Consider the following 22,572-nt stretch of genomic DNA (forward strand, 5'->3'; position numbering starts at 1 on the left):
AGGCCGGGCGCCTAGCTCCCCAGGCCGGGCGCCTACCCCCCAGGCCGGGCGCCTACCCCCTAGGCCGGGCGCCTAGCCTCCAGGCCGGGCGCCTACCCCCAGGCCGGGCGCCTAGCTCACCAGGCCGGGCGGCTACAGCCCAGGCCGGGCTGTACCGGGAGCCGAGCCAATGCAAGCCGGGTCCCTTTCCCCCGCGCCAGGGGGTGGACCCAGGTGCGCCAAGGGAGTAGGATGGCCACACAGGTGCTCGCTCCCTGCGCCTGCGCTCTGTACGCCCCGCCTCGCCAGGTGCGCCCCGCCCCTGGCCGGCCACCTTCAGGAGCCTTTTAAGGCGGCAGCCATTGGCTCCAACCCCCACCGAACAAATTGGACCTGTGGCGGGGTTCTTAACGGTGGGGAGTCGCTGTGTGTCATTGCTGGCAAAGGGGCGAGTGAGGGACATTCTTCCGTATTGTGACGGCTGGAGGTAGAGAGTCCTCACACCGAAGGTCCGAGAAGGGGGCTCCCTTCCGGAGACCTCGGCGCGAGCGCGAGCGCCAGCGCAGACCCTCGGCGAGCGTGCGCACCTGAACGCGAGGCGCTCCGGTGCGCGTGCGCGTGCGCGGCAAGGGGCTTCCCGCACCTGATCGCGAGACCCCGACGGCCCGCGGCTGGAGGCTTCGTCTGCGCGCGGCCGGCTCGAGCTAGTCATGGCGCAGCTGTGTGACCCGAGGCGGTGCCCGGTGCTCCTCGCCCTGCTGGCTTCGCTGCTCCTCTTCGGGGCCGAGGCGGCCGACGGAGAGCCGGACGTCCACGGTGAGAGCCCGGGCGGGTCTCCTGAGAGGAGCGGGTCTCCCGAGAGGAGAAGGCGGGACGTTAGGGGCGGGATGTGGGGGTTAAGTCGGGATCGGAGGGGCCCTGGGCAGAAGGTCTGAGCCGGGAGAATCGGCGGGGGAGGAAATTGGAGACGACTTGACGAAGCTCAGGGGGTGTGGCGGAGCCAGGTCCGGGAGAGCGAGCCTTGCCAAGGCGTTTGGCAGCTCTCGGGAGTGAGGACAGGCGCCGGAGTCAGGGTTGAGAAAGTTGCCTGAGGGGGAGGGAGGAGAGCAGGCTGTGCGCCGGGACGGGCTCGGCCCCTCCCGGAGGCGGGAAGGGTGAGACCCCACCGGAGCGCCAGCCCCTTCCCGGCAGCAGAAAGTTCCAAGCTCGGGAAAGCCCCGGGAGGCCAGGCCCGAGAGGATGGGGTTGGATTGGGTGGTCCGGCGGCTGTTTGCTTCGGGAAAGAGGGCCCCACCCCCACCTCCGTGGATGTGGGACTTCGGCCTCCGCAGAAAGCTTTCTGGTTGGGCTGCAGGAGGGCGCCTCCAAGGAGGAAGGTGCTTCGCGGGGATAGCCACAGGAAGAAGGAAAGCAAAAGTGTTGGAGGGGAGAAGCGTTGCCAGATGCCAGGGTGGGGACGCCTTGGTGGAAGAAGAGTATTGACGCCCTGGCCGGGTGGCTTCATTGGTTGGAGCGTCGTTTCGCACACCAGACGGTTGCGGGGTTTGGTCCCCCCGATCGGTGTTTCTCATATCGATGTTTCTCTCTCCCCCGTCTTCTTTCTAAAATCAATAAAAAAACATATCCTCGGGTGAGGATTTAAAAAAAAAAAAGCATTGGGCCCTGGCCGGTTTGGCTCAGCGGTTGGAGAGTCAGCCTGCGGTGGGTTCGGTTCCCGCTAAGGGCACGTACCTCCCTCCGTTGCAGTTTGTCCCCGGCCGTGGTTGGTCGAGCGGGTGGCAGCCACTCGATGTGTCCTTTTCACATCGATGTTTCTCTCTCAATCTTCCTCTCCCTCCCTTCCCACTCTATTTGAACAAAAAAATGGAAAAATGTCCTCGGGTGAGGATTAAAAAAAAAAAAGCATTGGGCCTAGTGTGGCTCAGTGGTTGAGTGCGGAGCCCTGAACCAAGAGGTCCCCGGTTGGATTACCTGTCAGGACACATGCCCAGGTTGTGGGGCTGATCCCCAGTAGGGGGCATGTAGGAGGCGGCCAGTCGATGTTCTCTCATGGATGTTTCTCTCTCTCCCTCTCCCTTCTCTCTCTCTAAAATCAATAAAGAAAAAAAAACCTTGGCTTTGAGGAGTTGGGCTTGGGTTCATTGGATTGGTCCTTAAGAAGTTGGTGGAGCCCTGGCCGGTTTGGCTCAGCAGTTAGAGCGTCAGCCTGCGGTCCGGAGAGGCCAGGGTTCGGTTCCCGCTAAGGGCATTTACTTCGGTTGCAGTTTGTCCCCGGCCCTGGTTGGTCGTGCGGGTGGCAGCCACTCGATGTGTCCCTTCACATCGATGTTTCTCTCTCTCTCTCTCTTCCTCTCTCTCCCTCCACTCTATCTGTACAAAAAATGGAAAATGTCCTCGGGTGAGGATTAAAAAAAAAAAGAAAGAAAAAGAAAAGAAGTTGGTGGAGCCCTGGCCGGTTTGGCTCAGCGGTTGGAGCACTGGCTTGCGGACCAGAGTCCCGGGTTTGGTTCCCACTAGGGACACGTACCAAAAAAAAAAAAAAGTGCTGTGTTCGCTTAGGCAGCACATATACTAAAAATTGGACAGTACAGAAAAGATTAGCATGGCCCCTGCGCAAGGATGACACGCAAATTCGTGAAGCGTTCCAAAAAAAAAGTTGGAGCGTTAAGTTTTAAACCTCTTCACTCTTAAAGAAGTTTGTCTTGAAAGATCTGTTTGAGCAAGTGTTGTTAGAACCATAATTGCTTGAGACAAGCAAAAGTGGACTTTGAAAATAACTCCTGGAAGAACTCATTGATTCAGCAAAACTTATTGAGCCCCTGCTGTGTGTCTGGGACAGTGCTTGTGAGTCAGACAAGCGGGTCCCTGCATGCACCGAGCTTATATTCTGATGGGGGAAGCAGAGACAGTGAGTAAACATTTAAATAAAGAGCACTCATCGCAATATTAAATTACTAAGAAGTAAATGAACAGGGTGAAGTATGCAGACGAGGTGGTAAGATGATTGGGACCACTCCCCCCCCCCCCCCCCATATAATCACCTAAAATTGTATTCTCTGATGAACAAACAGCAGGTTCCAAATTTAATTTTTTCCTTTAAAAAAGTACACCATTCAGGTTCACGTGTATTTTGGGGGACAATTTTCTTCTCTTGCCATGCTCTATGACTTGCCCTGTGACCCAGATGTATGTCTGTGTTCTTGTACTCCCTCCTGGTCTTTTCTGTCCTTCAACAAGACTGTGTTCCTAGAGTTGTGCCCCCCTTTCACCTCCCCCTCCTTTGGTGGGTGCCTAGCATGTGAACAAAGAAGCCGGCCAGCCTGCAGGGCTCCTTGTAAGATCCATAGGGAACCAGAAACAGTTCGTTTCTTCCTTGTTTGCAGTCCAGCTTGACTAAGTAAAAAAGGGCCGTACTGGTGTGCAAAAGAAACCTGTCAGGCATCCTCTCTGAGAAAAGAAATTCTCTCCAGAAAAAAATAAAAAGTACTTGATAAATATATATATTTTTAATCCTCAATCAAGGATTTTTTATTTATCATCAGATAGAGTGGGACTCATTGGTCTGCAGGCTGACGCTCTAACCACTGGGCAAAACCGGCCAGGGTGAAAACTTCATTTCCCTTTGCCCAAGGCAGATAGGAAATAAATGAATTAATGGGGATGTCAAGGGCTCAGCTCTAGAGAACCAAGACTTGGGAATGCATTATTCTTATTCTGTGTTCGTTATTCTTGCTGTGTAAACTAGGATTTGTCAGCGCTTCTGGACTTTTGTAGATGAAGTAATTATCTTAAGGATGTACAGTACATTCCAGTTACCTGGCCTGGACTTTGTCAAAACTGAGTTTAGTGCTAACGTCTATTGCTTTGATCTCGTATGTGTTATTTAATCCTTGAGATAACTTGGTGTGGTGGTGAAGTTACAGATCTTATCTAAGGTCACACAATAGTAACTGACAAAGCCAAGTCTGGCTGCAGAGGCCTTCTCTGTTCCCAGTGGCCTTTCCGGCTGCTGCACGTAGATGGACCTATTGACCTTTCAGAAGTACTCCTGTCTGGCTGGGTCAACTACTGCCCTTGCTTATCTGAAGTTGTTTGTTTGAAAGCTTTCAACCGTTTTGACTTTTTTTCCCCCCTTCTTTCCTGATTGCTTTGATTTTCATTGAGTGAGGTGTTTCTCCAGCCACATGCAACTGCGCATAGGCTCTGCCAGATGAGCAGGGTGGAGAAGGGAAATTGTGTAGTGAATGCATGTTAAGGGAGTGAATATAATGGTAGATCAGTCCTGGCCGGTTTGACTCAGCGGCTAGAGCATCGGCCTGCGGTTCGGAGAGACCTGGGTTCTGTTCCCACTAAGGGCATGTACCTCGGTTGCAGTTTGTCCCCGGCCCTGGTTGGTTGTGCGGGTGGCAGCCACTCGATGTGTCCCTTTCATGTCGATGTCCCCCTCCCCCCACACTCTACCTGAACAAAAAATGGAAAAATGTCCTCGGGTGAGGGGGGGAAAAATGGTAGATCAAGGAATTGAATTTGAAGATATGAGGAGGCTGAGGAGTCATGGAAGGGTCTTAGGGCTAATGGATTGTTGAAGTTCTGGAGGGAATGAACCAGAATGATAGGGCATGATGGCCAGTGAGTGAGAGGCATGAAACAGGCTCTGAAGAGGATGCAGTTATTAAGACAAGGTCTAGGTATGAGGGAGGGTCTGGGGGAGGACAGGGTCATTGGAGGAGAGGAGGTCTAGGGACCAAGAGGCCAGGATGGTTCAGGGACACCCGCCTGGATGTGGAAATCACTAAGAATGATGATGGGAGGAGGGAGAGTGGCAGTGAGCCTGGAGCTAAAATCACGAGAAGTGTGGTGTAGTGATCTCGGTCAGAAGATGATGCAAAAGGTGGGTATGGTTTGCTCTGATGATAATTTTTTAGCTGGGGTGTTGGGGAGAATGCTCTGGAAGTAGCACCTGGGAGCAAAAAGACCTACCCAATATGAAGGGCACAGGAGAAGGCATATCCTCAGGGGAGGCAAGATTAGGTTAGAGATAAGAAAGTGACCATGTTTAGAGAAGTGATTGAGAATATGAGGGATTTTGCTTAAGATAGGTTGAAAGTAGAGAAGCCCCAGGAGTTGGGGAAAGGGAGATGGTGACAAAACAGGATGATGGGAATGCCAGGTAACTTAGGAAACTGGGACTGATGTGATAAGCAGGTGAGAGGAGCGTGTGGAAAGCACAAAGCGGTTACAAATTGACCATTTCCTGTGGGTTTGCCTGAAAATGTGAAGGGCTGGCGCCTCCAGCCCTATATTTCCACATAGCACCCATGGCCTGGGGCCCATCACTCCTTTTGGACAGGCTAAGACTACTCTCCCTCAATGTGTTTTTATTCATTTGACTTGTCCTCTGTATGTGGAAACATTTTTTTTTCTTAATTGATTTTATAGAGAGAGAAAGGAAGAGGGAGGGATGGAAACATTGATGAGAGAACATCGATTGGCCGCCTCCTGCATGCCCCCCATTGGGGATTTGGCCCACAATCTGGGCCTGTACCCTGATCGGGAATCAAACAGGCAACCTCTTGGTGCATGGGTCGATGCTCGACCACTGAGCCACACCGGCCGGGTTGTGTCTGTAAACATTTGCCTTGTGACCCCCACCTTAAGAATATACTCCATTTAGTAAATGGAGGTGAATAAAACAACTCTATAAATTGTACAGAGTGTATGTATGTGTGTTGTTGTTGTTCTTTTTTAATCCTTACCTGAGAATTTTTTTTATTTATTTTCAGATAGCGTAGGAGGGAGGGAGAGAGAGGGAAAGAGAAAGAAACATCAATGTGAGAGAAACACATCGACTGGCTGCCTCCTCACGACTCTGACCAGGGCCAGGGACGAACCACAACCGAGGTAAGTGCCCTTGACCGGAATCAAACCTGAGACTCGTGGGTCCGTGAGTGAGCCAAACCGGCCAGGGCTTTGTGTGTGTTATTGATGTTAGGGAGGGAAAAAAACCCGTATCAGGTGGCCACAAATGTGCATAGTTTTTTCTCTCTTCCCCAGGTGATAACTCCTGGTGCATGGAGGGCCCCCAAATATGTAGTTTTGATTAATACAAGGACAGATATTTGTATTTGTATGTAGTATAGTATTTGAAAAAAACCGCAATAGAGTGAAGCCGCGAATGTAGAAGTGCAAAGTAGCAAGGGACGACTGTATATAAATAAAGAATCCTACTTCATGGAAATTCATTTATCGTGGTAGAGTCTGGAACTGATTAACCATGATAAACGAGGGCCTACTGTATTCCTCTTCAGAGTAGAACCTGAAAAATTCCTTTAGAGGTGTGGTCAGTTAGGTGTAGTTCCTGTTGACAATAACTGGATCCTGGCCTGGGGCATCAGAACTTGTGTTAATGCTTACTTGGCTGTAGTTCCTGGGACTTACATGCTGAGGACAAATGCAGCGTTTGAGAGCCTCTACTGCACTTTTAGGTGACCTTCAGTTTCCATCAACCTCTTGGGTTAATTACAGTTTCCCTAGAACTTTGATTAAAAGGTTGAACTTTAGCAGATCTCCAGTAAACATGTTATTATTCAGTACATTTTTCTCTTCTCACTCCCATGGATAGATGTAAACTGATCAGAGACTCGGTGACAGATAGGAGCTAAAGTGCAGTTGGTGTTGGTGATCAGCTGGGGGTTCTCCAAATGAGCATGTTCTGGTGTTCTTGTTCACCATAGCAGAGGCTCCTGTTCTGCTTGCAGGCAAGAAAATTTGGTTCCAGGACAGTTTGAAATAATTATTCAATACATTTATTGAGCATCTACCAAGCTTTATTTTTAGGCCCTGGAAATAGAGCATTGAAAAAATAAGACAGCCCCCAGTCCATAGTAGTTCCATTGTGATGAGAGGAAGGCAATACAATAAAGAAATGAACAATGGCTCAGCACTTAGGGCATTGGCCCTCTGACCAAAGAGTACTGAGTTTGATTCCTGGCAAGGGCATGTACTGCAACCAAGGATGAGGTTCCATCCTGGCCCTGACCCTGGCCGGGGTCATGCAAAAGGGGTCATGCTGGAGGAGTCACATGGGGAGGCAGCTGGTGGATGTCTCTCTCGCTCCCTCCTTGCCTCCCACTTTATCTGAAAATCAATGGAAAAAGATCCTCAGGTAAGGATTTAAAAAAAAAAAAGAAGAAAGGAAATGAACAATGAATATAGATCTGAGGGTGAGTAAATGAAGAAAAAAGTATGGTAAAGTTTTGGTGTGCTTAGTACTGAAGACACGGCTTTTGAGGCTCAAATGACATCAATCCCTAAAGAATATTCAGGGTCTTGCTTTTAGGTCCTCTGAGGGAGAGTGGACCTTTTCCTGGAAAAAGATTCTTTCCACCAGGAACATTCCTTTGCCCTGGTGAGCATTTGAAAGTGAAGCCTGTGATAGAAAAAGCAGGCTTCTCTTTCACCCCCACTCCCCCACCTGTTTCTCATTTTACCTATCCCCAGAGTCATTAGCTTGCTCAGGCTTGTCTCTTGGTAAGTGGTCACTTAGCCAAGCCTCTCTTTGCTATGTCCTGAGGCTGACGGGGGAGGCCAAATAAGGGATAAGATAGCCTGTGATTTGTGTGAGAGGGAGAGAGAACTCTGAAGAGGGCACACTGAAATGACTTAATTAACCCCAGGAGACCTTGGTGGCCTACTGGTCACATGACTAATGCAGAATTCACAGATGAGCTCAGAAGCATTAGCTTATGGGTTATGGATATCTTTTTATGATCCTGCTCACATGTCATTTCTTGTGTTATTTCTGATAAGATCTTTAAAAAAAAAAAAAACTCCCTGGGAAGGAATGTGAGGCCTAAGAACTTTGGAGAAACCATTTTATTTTTATGTAAAAAAATTTTTTTTTCTCTATTGATTTTATAGAGGAAGTGAAAGGGAGAGAGAGATAGAAACATCAATGAGGGAGAACATTGACTGGCCACCTCCTGCATGCCCCCCTCTGGGGGATCAGACCTACAACCTGGGCATGTGTCCTGGCCGGGAATCGAACCTGCGACCTCTTGGTACATGGTCGATGCTCAATCGCTGAGCCACACGGGCTGTACTGGAGAAACCATTTTAGAAAAAAGGTTTGCCCTGGCTGGATAGCTCAGTTGGTTAGAGCATCGTCCTGATATGCCAAGATTATGGATTTGATCCCTGGTTAAGGCACATAGAAGAATCAACCAATGAGCCTTGGCTGGTTTTGCTCAGTGGTTAGAGCGTCAGCTCGAGGATCAAAGAGTTGCTGGTTTGATTCCAGTCAAGGGCAGATACCACAGTTGCAGTTTAGTCCCTGACCCTGGTCGAGTTATGTGGGAGGCAACCAGTCGGTGTGTCTTCTCACATCCATGTTTCTTTCTCTCTTTCTCTCTCTCTCTCTTTCCCTCTCTCTCTCTCCCTCCCCCTCCCCCTCCCTCTCCCCGCTCTCTCTCTCTCTCTTCCTGTCTTCCTCTCTCTCCCCCTCTCCTCTCCCTGAAGATAAATAGAAAAAATATCCTCAGGTGAGGATTTAAAAAAAAAAAAAAAGTATCAACCAATGAATGCATAAATAAGTGGAACAAATCTTTCTTTCTCTCCCCCTCCTCCCCTCCCCTCTCTCTAAAATCAGAAGAGGGTAAAACTTTATTTATTTATTTATTTTATCCTCACCTGAGAACATTTTTTTGTTTTTTGTTCAGATAGAGTGGGAGGGAGAGAGAGAGAGAGAAACATCGACGTGAAAGGGACATATCGAGTGGCTGCCACCCACACAACCCAACCAGGGCTGGGGACAAACTGCAACCGAGGTACATGCCCTTAGTGGGAACCGAACCAAAGTCTCTCTGGACTGCAGGCTGATGCTCTAACCGCTGAGCAAAACCAGCCAGGGCGAGGGTAAAACTTTAGTAGTTGTTTTTGAGATGCTGAAGTTGGGATGTATCTCACCAGTGGGGTCCTGGGTCCATGGTTTCAGAAGCCTTTTAATCTGAAGTCCCTGTATTCACATGTGATGTTTTATTCATGTGTGCCCCAGGGTCTGTCATTTACAGTCTAAGCCATGTTCTGGGGGTGAGGGGTATTAGGTATCAATAGTTTATGACCCTTCAAAGACCACTTTGTATAAATAGATATACAATATGCCTGTGGTGCTGGAATTTACTGGGGTGATTAGGCAAACATGTCAAGGCTCCTTGGGAGGGGTGATAATAAAAAACAGGTCGAAAAACACAGCGCTGAGGAGAGAGAGGGTCCATTAGGTTTTATCCATTTCTGAAAATGGTCCATAATTCAAACAAGGTGGTTAAGAACCCCTGAACATGAACTAAGGGATAGTCCCATGAAAGACTTTGAAACTACTTGTTTCCAAGTTGTTCAGATGGGCTACTGTATATCTAGTTATGAATTTAGATAAGAGTAGAATTTATAGTCCTGTTTAAGTAATGAACAGGAAGCAACGGTGGGCAGGAGTGCTGGTTTGCATTGTGCTGATAGTTTATGAAATGTAAACTTTGTGTCTAAATACTTATATCTAAAATGTCAAGATTTTATATCTAAAACATCAAGATTTTATGAGCCTTATAATTGAAGTTGGGTTTGTCATTGTAAATGTTCTTTCCTCATAAATACCTAGGGATTATTTTAAGGTTTCTGAATTTATTTACCCTAATAATGACAACTTCCAGACACCTGGGCCTAGAGAAGATGGGTAGTTAGTATTTTCCATCCTGTAAACAGAAGCACTCAAGTATGTAGAACCTATCTAATTAATCAAAATAGGTGGATTTATAGATCACCTTGAAATAAAGCTGATTATAAAATAAATGTCAACTTTGGAATTTGGCATGGTAGAATGAAAACAGCTTGCTTACCTCCCTGGTATTCAGTACCTCTTCACACATACAATGAGATTCCCTCAATCCTAGGAGAAAAGATATTTACAGTCCAAATGCGAAACCAGAGCACATTTTTTCTTATTTTCTCCAGTCCTGCCCTTGGGCTTTTTGTCCCTGAGCTCATGATCTCACGATAATCTAGTGGTTCAGGACATTGCTCTGTGTGATAGTTTGCCATTGTCTTACTTCAGGTGAAGATAAGGAATTTTGTCACTTCAGGCGTGGCAAATGGTACATAGCAGAAAAACCAAGGGAACGAGTGATTGAGTTGGTTTAATCAACTTTTTTTTTTTTTTATCATCACCCGAGAACATTTTTACATTTATGTTCAGATAGAGTGGGAGGGAGAGAGGAAGGAAGACAGAGAAACATCGATGTGAGAGAGACACATGGAGTGGTTGCCACCCACACGACCCCAAACAGGGCCGGGGACAAACGACAACGAAGGTACATGCCCTTAGTGGAACCGAACCTGGGACTCTCTGGTCTGCAGGCTGAACTGGCCAGGGCTCGACTTAAGTATGTGTTTTATTGATTTGAGAGAGAGATCAGCTGCCTCCTGCATGCCCCCTACTGGGGATCGAGCCTGCAACCCTGGGCATATGCCCTGACTGGGAATTGAACTGGTAACTTGTGGTGCATGGGACAATGTTCAACCAATTGAGCCACACTAGGCAGGGCAGTTTGATCAACTCTTTGACCTGAGGTTGTACTTTGGTTTTCCATATTCCCTATATCCTGCTAGTCACCACATTCAGTTGGACTTTCCAGTGAAGTGTGTCATCCTTCCCTTCATCGTCATTCCCACTGTCCCTATGTTAGTCTGGTCTTCATAAAAGTGTAATATCTAAAGAGAAAATATACTGTCTACTGTTTATTCAAGGCTTTGTGCCAAATGTTTTAAACGCTTCTAATGGATCATAAACTATCACAACCTTCACAACAGTCTTGTGATATTGGCATTGTGTCAAAGAAAACCCTCTCATTTGAGTTTTTAAGAGATGCATCTGAGTAAGCCTGCAGAATTTAGCTCACTGGGGGAAAAGCCAACTGAGTCTCCTCATACCAGTGAATTCAAGTTCCAGTGAGCAAACGCCCTTTCCCAGACAGGCCGTTGTCAAGTAGCCTCCAGATTAACGGTGCATTCCTCAGCAGGAAACAGAGGTCTGGAGGTCACAAAAGGGAACTTTTTGCTAATAAACTTGCCAAAAACGATTACTAACTAGGTTCAGAACAGGTTTAAATCACACAGAGAGGCCTTCACATCATCTTGGGCTGAGTTATATTTATTATGTCCTCAAGATTGTTCTCTTGCTAACATTCTTAGTCTGTTCACTTAACCTAAAAAGACTATAAGGGAAAACTCCTGTTTACTACAGAATACTTTTGACACCAGATGTGTGGGTTTTTCTATATCAAGCAATTCTCAACTTCTCAGTGGACACTGACAGGGTGTCCTACAGTTTAACTCAATTTTGAAAGTACCCAGAGTTAGCACAGACCCTACAAGGTCTGCTCCTCCCCCCTAGATGCCACTCAAAAATCTCAGGTTGTCATCTCTACTTCTGACCAACCTGCTATAAATCAAGGGGTCCTACCACCCTGTGTTTGGGTTCAATAATTTGCTAGTAGAACACTCACAGAATCCAGGGAAACACATTTACCAGTTTATCATAAAGGATACAGATTACTGGCCAAGTGGAGACATAGGGTGAGGTCTGGAAGGTGCCCCGCACAGGAGCGGCTGTCCTGGAGTGTGGGGTGAACCACTCTCCTGGCCCAGAAGCTCTTCTAACTCAGTCTTCCCACCTTTGTCTCCTCCCTGGAGGATGGGAGAGTGGGGCTGAAAGTTCCGACCTTTAACTTTGCCTTGGTCTTCCTGATGCCCAACCCCATCCTGAAGCTCTTCGGAATTATTAAAGACATTAGCATATAAAAGACAATTTTATCACTTCAGAGATTCCCAGGATCATAGAAGCTCTTATTTTCTTGTGTTATGTCACAGATATGATGGGTCAATAATGAGAGCACTGCCTAATCTTCCTAAACCACCTAAGATTCTTTGATTTAGATACTCCAACTCTCTAAAATCTGTATGATTTTTTTTTTTAAGTAGCTAGGCCTAAATCAATGAATAAGGGGCTTGGTGAATTAAGGAATATGAGGTTTATACATTTTCCAGCTTTACTGAGAATCTAATACATTTTTGCAGCATGCATTATTGTTCCCCATTTTATGAATGAAGAAATACTGAGAGGTTAGGAATATCCCCTCAGGTAACTTTGGCTGGTAATGTTCCTGCAAGTGTAGGTTCTTGACTGTAGTTCCTACAGCTCTAATCTATCCTGCACATTTTTGCTAAATGACTCGTCCTTATTGTGTCACTCCCTTATACCAGAGCCTTTAGCTATTTATTTTGTACCTTTATAAGCCCTTTGAATTTGGGGTGTGACTGTAATATTTTATGTTGTGTGATTTTTTTTTTTTTTCTTTTTTCTATCCAAGGGAGTCTCGTGGCTGTAATTAAATTATAAACCCCTGGAAGGCAAGGACCACATACATCCCCAGTCAGTGCCTTCTGTATAGGATGGCTTGGAGAGTTTACCTTGGAGGGTTCCAATTTATGCCACCATATGTCCCAGGGTAACTAGTTAACACCCCATTTCATTTTGAAAAGTATCTTGATCAAAAATAAATTATGTGGTCATACTATTTACATATAATAGCTATTCACCAAACACTTGTGGCGCATTTTTATTTTATTTTTTTATTAATTTATTTTTGTTACAGATGTGTCTCCTTTTTCCCCCATTGACAGACACCCTCCTCCTGATCCCCCCTCCCCAGCATTATTGTCTATGCCCATTGGTTACGCATACATGTATATAAGTTGTTTGGTTTATCTACACCACCACCACCCCATCCCCTTTTTCTGAGATTTGTCAGTCTGTACCCTGCTACTATGTCTCTAGGTCATGTAGTTTTACATTTTTAAAAAATATATGTTTTTATTGCCCTGGCCGGTTTGGCTCGTGGTTAGAGTGTCAGCCTGCGGACCAAAGAGTCATGGGTTTGATTCTGGTCAAGGGCACATACCTAGGTTATGATTCGATCCCTGGCCCTGGTCAGGGTCATGCAGGAGGCAACCAATCAGTGTGTCTCTCTCACATTGATGTTTCTCTCTCTCTCTCTCTCTCTCTCTTTTCCCTCCCTCCCTCCCTCCCTCCTTCACACTCTGTCTGAAAATAAATGGAAGAGTATCTTTGGGTGAGAATTTAAAATATATATACGTGTGTTTTTATTGATTTTTTTTTTTTTTTAGAGAGAGAGAGAAACATTCACGTAAGAGAAATATTGACCAGTTGCCTCCTGTAGGCCCCCACTGGGGATCGAGCTGCAGAATGGGCATGTGCCCTGACTGGGAATCAGACCAGGACCTCTCAGTCCTTCAACTATGCTCAATCCACTGACTATGCTCGAGCCACATGGGCCTGGCTAGTTTTAAATTTTTTAACTGAAAAAAAAAAATTTTTTTTTTTTTTTTAAATTCTTACCCGAGGACATTTTTTCATTTCTTGTTCAGATAGAGTGGGAGGGAGAGAGAGGGAAACATTGACCCTTCCACATCAACTGGTTGCCACTCGCATGACCCAACCAGGGTCGGGGACAAACTGCAACTGAGGTACATGCCCTTAGCGGGAACCGAACCCCGGTCTCTGGACTGCAGGCCAACACTCTAACCGTTGAGCCAAACCGGCCAGGGCTTAACTGAAAAATTTAAACAAACAAACAGGATCATAAATAATCCACTGTCCAGATAAAGCCACTACTCACTCAAACTATACCAAAAGATACAGATGAAAAAGAAAACCAGTATGTAAATGTCTCTCTTCTTCCTTTAGTCTCTTTCCCTCAAGGGTTAAATTTATGTGTCTAAATTAAAAGTTTTAAAAAGCAATTATAGCTCTGGCCAGTTTGGCTTAGTGGTTGGAGTGTCCACCCACAGATGGAAGAGTTGTGGGCTCAATTCTAGTCAAGCTGGCCAGGGTCAAGTGGGAGGCAACCAATCGACGGTCTCTCTCACATCGATGTTTATCTTTCTCTCTCTCTCTCTACCCCTTCCACTCTATCTGAAGATAAATGGGAATATTTTTTGGTGAGGATTAAAAAAAAAAAAAGCAGTTATAATGCAGAAACCACTCTTTTGCTTTTCCCTGCTTCTCAGACTTAGCCGTGTTTCTGTATGAGCACATATACATTGCCTGTTTTCACAGCTCTGGGTGTTCCATTATATGATATCTTCCAGTTATTCACTGGAACAAGCAAGATGTCTTGGTGGTGAATTTTCAACTGTTGTAGGTCTGTGAAAACCAAGCCCTTTGTGGATGTGGTAATAGTTGCCTCTGGTCTTTGAAATTCTTGAATTACCTGACTCTTCGTTATTTTCTTTGCCATTTGATACAGAGGAGTGAACTGTACTTTGTCTTTTTGGCGTGTGTGTAAAACATGATTTTCATTGTCCAAGGGGTTTTGTATCAAATAATTTCTCTTTGGTCATTATCTCTTAGAATTCTCAGTGGCTTCACCGAAGAGTGTAGAGTTGTTTTTAGTGACAGAACGGTGTGCTACAGTCTTTTTGGCAAAGGATGAACCTGAGGAGTGTGTGGTCAGTGCTGTTCAAGAAATGTGAACCCTAGCAGTCTGTGTGATAGTTTCTGACTACACACTGAAGACTGAGTTCTGTAGGGGTGGAAAATCCCAATGGTATGTTTTTTATAAATGTCCTAAAAAAGAATTGGCAAGTGCCTGGCTGTTTTGGCTCAGCGGGTAGAGCATTGGCCCTCGGAGCATTGAGTTGCAGGTTTGATTCCATTCAAGGGCATGTACCTCAGTTGTGGTTCATCCCTGGCTCTGGTCAGGATCGTGCAGGAGGCAGCCAGTCGATGTGTTCCTCTCACATTGATGTTTCTCTCCTTCTCTCCCACTCTATCTGAACAAAAATGGAAAAATATCCTCAGATACGGATTTAAAAAAAAGAATTGGCAAGCAAAGTACAATTTTTACTTTTTTTTTTTTATCCTCACCCTAGGACATTTTTCCTTTTTTTTTTTTTTTTTGTTCAGATAGAGTGGGAGGAAGAGAGAGAGAGGGAAACATCGATGTGAAAGGGACACATCGAGTGGCTGCCACCTGCACGGCCAACCAGGGCCAGGGACAAACTGCAACCGAGGTACGTGCCCTTTTCGGGAATGAACCCAGATCTCTCTGGACTGCAGGCCAACACTCTAACCGCTGAGCCAAACCGGCCCAGGCGATTTTTGCATTTTTTAATGGTTGAAAAATCAAAAGAATTTTTTAAGATATACAAATTAATGTGAGATAAAAAGCTTTATTGGAATGACAACTCTGATCATTCATTTACATACTGTCTGAAGTTGCTTTTATGCTACAGTGACAGAGTTGAGTCAAATCTACATTATAAATGGTGATGGGAAAAAGTCAATTAAATTTTTTAAAATTACAACTAAAATAAAAAATAGAACTATGGCTCACAGCACCTGAAATAAGGGCAGTCCTAGGTTTGCAGGGTTTTCAACATGCAAGAATTTCAGTTACCACACATTTATTAGATAATTTCAGTCCTTAACAACAGGGCTCAGACTTCAGTTAACACAGTATAGTGACGGTGAGTACTTGGGTACGAGTTCCCCTGCTGGTTATGCAGTCACCAGTCACTGTGAACTACATGTGTGATAGCGATCGGTCACTGCACATCTGTGAGTTCATACACGACAAAGCATGTGGTTGTGTTGCCTCCTTTTTTCTCAGTGATAAACCTAAGTGACAGTTTATAAAAATGGTTAATAGGTAGAGGGAATTGGCTAAAAAAGACTCAGCAAAGAGAAAAAGTGATAATGCTGGAAGTGAAATTCAGTGGAGCCTAAATGGAGAGAGTGATCAGAGAACTAGCTGACTGTGGGAATGTTGACTCTACCTCTCTCTGAGAGACTGGATATGCTCCAGAGGACCTTAGGGAGGGCCCACTTAGCAACAGAAATGAGGAAAGTGGTTGTGGCGAAAAGGATGATGTCCCAGAAGAGGTAATGCTGGCAAAACCCTGTAAAAATTGAAGTAACTCTCAGAGCAATTATATTTTATATTGTGTTGATTGATTGATTTATTAATCCTCACCTGAGGATATTTTTTCATTGATTCTAGAGAGAGAGGAAGGGAGAAGAAGAGAGAGAAACATTGATCAGTTGACCCTCCTGTGCACCTCACCTGGGATCAAACCTGAAACCTGGGCAGGTGCCCTGATTGGGAATCGGACCTGCCACCTTTTAGTGCATAGGACAATGCTCCAACCAACTGAGCCACACTAGCCAGCGCTCAAAGCAATTTTATTACATTGAAAGAGTGAAGGATAAAATGTTGGAGGCTCATCCAAACCTAGAAGGAAGTATGACAGCTTCCTTATGCCAGTTGAAAAGAGTCGAGCAGCCCCGGCCGGTTTGGCTCAGCGGTTAGAGCGTTGGCCTACGGTCCAGAGAGACCCAGGTTCGGTTCTCACTAAGGGCATGTACCTCGGTTGCAGTTTGTCCCCGGCCCTGGTTGGGTTGTGTGGGTGGCAGCCACTCGATGTGTACCTTTCACGTCGATGTTTCTCTCTCTCTCTCTCCCTCCATCCTGCTCTGTCTGAACAAAAAATGAAAATGTCCTCGGGTGAGGATAAAAAAAAAAAAAGAAAAGAGTTGAGCTCCAAGTGTTAAGTTACACTATGACTGAAGACCATCACCATCACTGTTCAGAATAGTCTTGGTAATTTTTTTTCCAAGAAATTTTTATTTTTATTTATTTTTTAATACCTGAGGACATTTTCACATTTATCCTCAGACAGAGTGGGGGGGGGGGGGAGAGACACACATACACATCAGTGTGAGAGAGGCACATCAGTTGCTTGCCACCCACACGACCCCAACTGGGGCCGGGGACAAACCGCAACCAAGGCACGTGCCCTTGGCCAGAATCTAACCCAGGACTCTTTGGTCCGCAGGCCGACACTCTAACTGCTGAGCCAAACCGGCCAGAGCCTCTTGGTAATTTTTTTTAACAAGATTTATACTCTTTAATTCTCAAGTTTCTATTGTACTATTTTTCATTCTACACCTTTATAACCTACAGTTTTTAACATTTTGACCAAAAAATTTTAAAGGCCTTGAAACAGTCATATTTTTTTTGTTGATTTGCATGGTTCCATACTAGCATGCAAAACAAGTACTACCTGTATGTGCTATTTGACCCTTTTTCTCTGGCATTTGCTCTAGAGAAAACAGATGATAGTTGGGAGGAGGAAGACCATTTCATGGCAGGCTTAAGGCTTTCTTTCAAGTCTACAGTGAGGCAGGGTGTTCTTCAGTTTATAGTCCTCATAGGAGTAAAACATGTATCAAGGACTATAATTTTAGGAAAGTTATTTTTGTTTGTTTTAAAAGTAAACTGAGCGTGGCTGGTTGAGTGTCGACCCATGCACTGGTTCGATTCCTGGTCAGGGCACATGCCCAGGTTGTAGGCCAAATCCCCAGTGGGAAGCATGTGAGGGGCAGTCAATTGATGTTTCTTTCTCTCTATCCCTCTCCCTTCCTCTCTCTCTAAAATCAATAAAGAAAAAAAAAAGGTAAACTAACTCCAAATGGGTATGAAAATGTGACTAAAAGAAAACACCAGCCCTGGCTGGTTTGGCTCAGTGGTTAGATTGTCAGCCTGCGGTCCGGAAAGATCCGGGTTCGGTTCCCACTAAGGGCATGTACCTCGGTTGCGGTTTGTCCCCGGCCCTGGTTGGGTTGTGTGGGTGGCAGCCACTCGATGTGTCCCTTTCACGTCGATGTTTCTCTTTCTCTTTCTCCCACTCTGTCTCAACAAAATATTGAAAAATGTCTTCCGGTGAGGATTAAAAAAAAAAGAAAACACCAAATTCAAGGTGGTTGTTAACTGCAAGTGGGATTGAAGTGGGGGTATACAAAGAATTTCATCTCTATTAATGTTTTAGTCCTTTAAAATGTTAGAATTTGATAAAGCTGAGAAATAGATACCCCAGTGTTATGATGGTTTCTGTACTTTTCAGAATGTTTGAAATATTTTATTGAAGTAAACTTTAAACCTATTTTTCAGAGTCGGCACAGCTACAGTTGTGCTTTTTTTATGGGGGTTAATCCTTAACCGAGGATATATTTCCATTAATTTTTTTTTTTTAGATAGAATGGAAGAGAGGGAGGGAGAGAGACACATCAATTGGTTGCCTCCCAAGTGACCCCGACCAGGACCCGGGATTGAACCTGCAACCCAGGTATGTGCCCTTACTGGGAATCAAACCTGTGACCCTTCAATTGGTCCATGGGTCAGTCAATACTCTAAGGCTTAGAGCACTGAGCCAAACCAGCCAGGGTGAGTTGTGCATATTCGAAGAATGATTAGACACCATCTTCTTCAGCCTGTGAAGTTAAATTAGATTTGTAGTGCCTGGGAGCCTGCCACCACGCTAACAGTTCTGTAATGTCCTTGTTAGGAGGTGGCAGCAGATGGTTCCAGCCAGCTGCACAGGGAGGGGAGTTGTCTGAGCCATTGGCTAGGTGCTTGGTTAAAGCTCCAGTGATTTCAGAACCTGAGAAACCTGTTCTCCATGACAAAGACCCGTCTGTTTTGCAATTTTGTAATAGCTAATGTTCAAAATACCTGCCAGGTTTTTTATAATTAAACGGTTCATATTTCATGTAATGTGTGATTTTGAACCACTTCTGATGCTTTTGCAGGAGTGTTACTGTTTCTCAAAGGCAGAAATTCCATTTTTGCATATTCTGAAGCGAGTGTATCCAATTTTGGTTCTATTAAGCTTTTCTTACTCTGTGTTTTGAACCCATAGAAAGTATTTAATTTATTTTTTTAATGTTTGTTTATGTTTTTATTTATTTATTTATCCTCACCCAAGGACATTTTTCCATTTATTGTTCAGGTAAAGTGGGAGGGAGAGAGAGAAAGAGAAACATCGAAGTGAAAGGGACACATCGAGTGGCTGCCTCCTGTACAACCAACCAGGGCCAGAGACAAACTGCAACCAAGGTAGGCGCCTTTAGCGGGAACCGAACCCGGGTCTCACTGGACCGCATGTGGACGCTCTAACCGCCGAGCCAAACCGGCCAGGGCAATGTTTATTAATTTGAGAGAGAGAGAGAGAGAAACATTTATCAGTTGCCTCCTGTATGCACCCCGACTAGGGGTTGAATCCGCAGCCTAGGTATGTGCCCTGACTGGGAATCAAACCTGCAGCCTTTTGGTGCATGGGATGACCCTCTTCTAATCAACTGAGCCACCCGGCCAGGGTGAAAGTGTTTAATTTTTCACTGGCATTTGTGAGCATACAAGTAGGACTTAAGACATTTTTGATGATTTTTTCCCAACACTATTCTAAGACATTATGTCATTTTGTCATCTCCATAATAATAGAATCATGTGTTAAGAAATAACTTCCTGAAAATTTGTCCAACCAAATCCCCCTCATCCCTGGCCAGTTCCTTTGGTATGATGTTTTCCCTGACCCTGTCACAGAGTGTGACTGAAAACAGGGGCACAGCCAAGGGCCTGGCCTTGGTGAGCCCTCAGATTGTGATAAAGGTCTTCAGGAATGTTGTGGCTTTTAGGCCACTTCAGTGCCATGTTTTTCCCACTGCCTGGTACTGTAGTGGCTCTTTCAATCCAAGGGGTTGTTACAGTGGCTCCCTGAGCAGACCATGGGAATCGAATGCACATCCAGGTCTGCTGCTCACCTAGCTTAACCCCCTAACTAGGCCTGAGTCCTCGTCTGTCAAATGGGGCATTACTACCCGAGTAACAGTTTTATTCTGACCATTAGAAATGGTGCACATAATGTGCCTGGCTTACTGCCTGGTGAAGGCAATAAGTGGGGTGGCGAGAAATAGGCAATGCTTTGCATTTTTATTTTAATCTGTATCTACCAAAATACAGTACTGGAATTTTTTTTAAGTTCTTTTGAGGAAGATAAGTCATAGAAGCCATCTTACATACTAAAAGTATTTCTGGCTTCTTGTACGAGTTTTTTGGAGAACAAGGAAAGAAAAAAATGTGTTATTTGGGGTGAGAGCCAAGAATATATAGCCTGTGTTTCCTAAAGGATCACTGTCTTTTTTTAAACAAACAGCAAATAAAAACAAACTATTTTCATGAGTTTACTTCTCTCAAGCCTTGAGAGTAAAATTTTATATCATAGAGGCTCAAAAGCAATTTAGTTAGTGAAAGCATGTGACAAAATGAGATTTTCCTGCATTCGGCATGGAGCTTCTATACACACAGAAAGTGCTTGTCTGGACACAGTAAGGGGGTAGTTAAATTTCACCTTAATTAAACCTAGTTTTAGCCAATTAAGCTGCTACTTAGAGCTCTTTCACTTTCATTAGAATAAAATTTGAGTAAAGAGATTACCTTTTTTCTCTTTTTATTATAGGAATTTTCAAATATACACAACAGAGTAGTGAAAACAGTTTTATGAGCCCCTGTAAACCATCACCCAGCTTCAACAATGATCAGTATTCTCTCCAGACATACTGTGATTTTTGTCTAAGTTTTTCTTAATGAAGAGATCCTTCCAAATTTTTATGGGACAAAAGTGAAGTCTCCCCATCTCCTCCTACTCCACCCAAGGAACCTGCAAATAGGCTGCTTTTGAAACTTGAACTTTGAAATCAGTGTGTGGTCATTGAGAGCAGCTGTGAGCAGCTGTCTGCAACAGAATGGCCTCCCAGGCTCGAAAGATTAGTAAGGAAGAGACCAGCACGTCTGCAGAAAGACATTCCCGTCAGGAAGGGAAGCGTCCCAGAGGCGGACCCACGGAGAGGAAGTGCCTAGGAGAACCCCACAGTAAACTTTTCTTACTCAGGACTCAAAGCAACAATTTACATTTCAGCTTGCGTCCTGAGGAGGTTCTGCTGGTGAATGTTCACATCTAACCCTCTTGACAGTTATTTCCTCCATATCCTCTTGTGTGCTGGGTGGCAGGGATCCGCCTCCCTGTGTCTGTGATGCACCTGGAAAGATGAGGGCCACATGCCAGGCAGCGTTGACTTCCTTCACCAAGAAAACTGCCATCCACTCCCAGATAGGCCTTTTTTCCTCTTCTTGACAGACTCTGAGGCTTTCACACCTATGCAGAATGTGTATCTGCACCAGTGCTCATGAATAGCCACCGAATATCCACCCTTTGTACTGCGGTCACCCTCTTGCTGGTGTCTGGTGGTTCCTGCCTTGAGCTTCAGGGTTTGTTTGTGTGTTTGTTTGTTTGTTTGTTTGTTTGTTTGTTAATCCTCACCCACGGATATTTTTCCATTGATTTTTAGAGAGAGTGGAAGGGAGGAAGGGAGGAGGAGAGAGAGAAACATCGATCTGAGAGAGACACAGCAATTGGTTGCCTCCTGCACATGCCCTTGACTGAGAGTTGAATCTACCCATGACCCTTCAGTGAGCAGGCCAATGCTGTAACCACTGGGCCAAACCGGACAGGGTATCAGGTTTTGTTTTAATTGAAATGTAATTCACATACTATATGGTTCACCTATTTAAAGTGTACAATTCCACCCATGGGTTTTTGCCAAAACGGCAGTACCTGGAACGGCTGAGAAGCAAGGACACCGTGGTCAGGGGCTTTCCAGGGCTCTCAGGTCAGCAGGGCACCGGCAGGCTGTTGCTGCCTTTAGCAGGTGGGTACTCCGGTCCTGACAGTGATTTCAGTTTGGGGTCATAGGTGGGTCCAGTATGGGTCCTCACTGTTTTGTCTCAATGACACTGCTGCCATTAACATTTGAGCAGCCATGTGGGTCAGGCAGTCACATACCAGAGAGCTCTCCTGCCTTGTTTTTCCTGGGCTGTGTTGATTGGGTGTGTTTTGTGACCTTTGGCACATAGTTGAAAGTACTTGCTCCAGGTACATACCCAGCTATTTCCAGTTGATGTGTTATGGACAAGAGGTATCCCTGTTTTTTGAAACTTCTTTATTAAAGTATTATTTACATACCAAAGATCATTGGTACATTTATAGAGTTGTATGGCCATCCCTGCAATCCAGTTTTGGAACATTTCCATCATCTCCAAAAGATTCTTGTGCCCATTTGCAGGGACTGCCCTACCCCCAGCACCAAGAACCACCAATCCACTTTCTATCCTGTTGATATGCCTTTTCTGGACATGCTGTATGGTTCTGGTCATATCACATGTCCAGATAAGGTACTTTTTAACTGGTGATTTCTTTGATGTTTGCTTTCAAATGAACGATTTCTTCAGAATGTGCTTTTCCTACTGTGCTGGTTACCTGTGATTTATTGGTGTGGAGGGAGTTCTGAGGGTGTTTTGCAAAGCACCAACCTTTTTTGTGCACAGATTGATGTTTTATGGAACATTTGGTTTCATGCCCATCATTGTGACATATTTTGAGAGACACAAAAATCACAAATCCTCCTGTGCTTTCTATAGTCATCCCTAGTTGATTAAGTAAACCTAAGACATGGAAACAACTAGAAGGAGTAAATGACAACATGGAACCAAGTGTTGGGCCCTGGGATGTTTGTCCAGCACCCTGTGCTGCCAGAAGGCAGAGATGGTGGAGACCAGGATGTAGGGAGAG

At 45.2% G+C, this 22,572-nt stretch overlaps 1 protein-coding gene and 1 non-coding gene across 2 annotated transcripts in view; both read left to right on the forward strand.

Annotated features, from left to right (window-relative positions):
* The first annotated feature begins 330 nt into the window (after window positions 1-330).
* The window catches only part of SPINT2 (serine peptidase inhibitor, Kunitz type 2), a 30,676-nt gene continuing 8,434 nt past the window's right edge, over window positions 331-22,572 (forward strand). Inside the window, exon 1 of the mRNA XM_036275384.1 lies at window positions 331-795. Within this exon, the coding sequence (XP_036131277.1) occupies window positions 690-795 (106 nt within the window). The 5' untranslated portion in view covers window positions 331-689. The remainder of the gene's footprint in view (window positions 796-22,572) is intronic.
* Window positions 2,527-2,633, forward strand: LOC118639631. The gene has a single exon (XR_004961213.1). It is a non-coding gene; the product is annotated as a U6 spliceosomal RNA (small nuclear RNA).

The sequence above is a fragment of the Molossus molossus genome, unplaced genomic scaffold (assembly GCF_014108415.1).
Source record: "Molossus molossus isolate mMolMol1 unplaced genomic scaffold, mMolMol1.p scaffold_m16_p_21, whole genome shotgun sequence".
In the NCBI taxonomy this organism is placed as follows: Eukaryota; Metazoa; Chordata; class Mammalia; order Chiroptera; family Molossidae; genus Molossus; species Molossus molossus.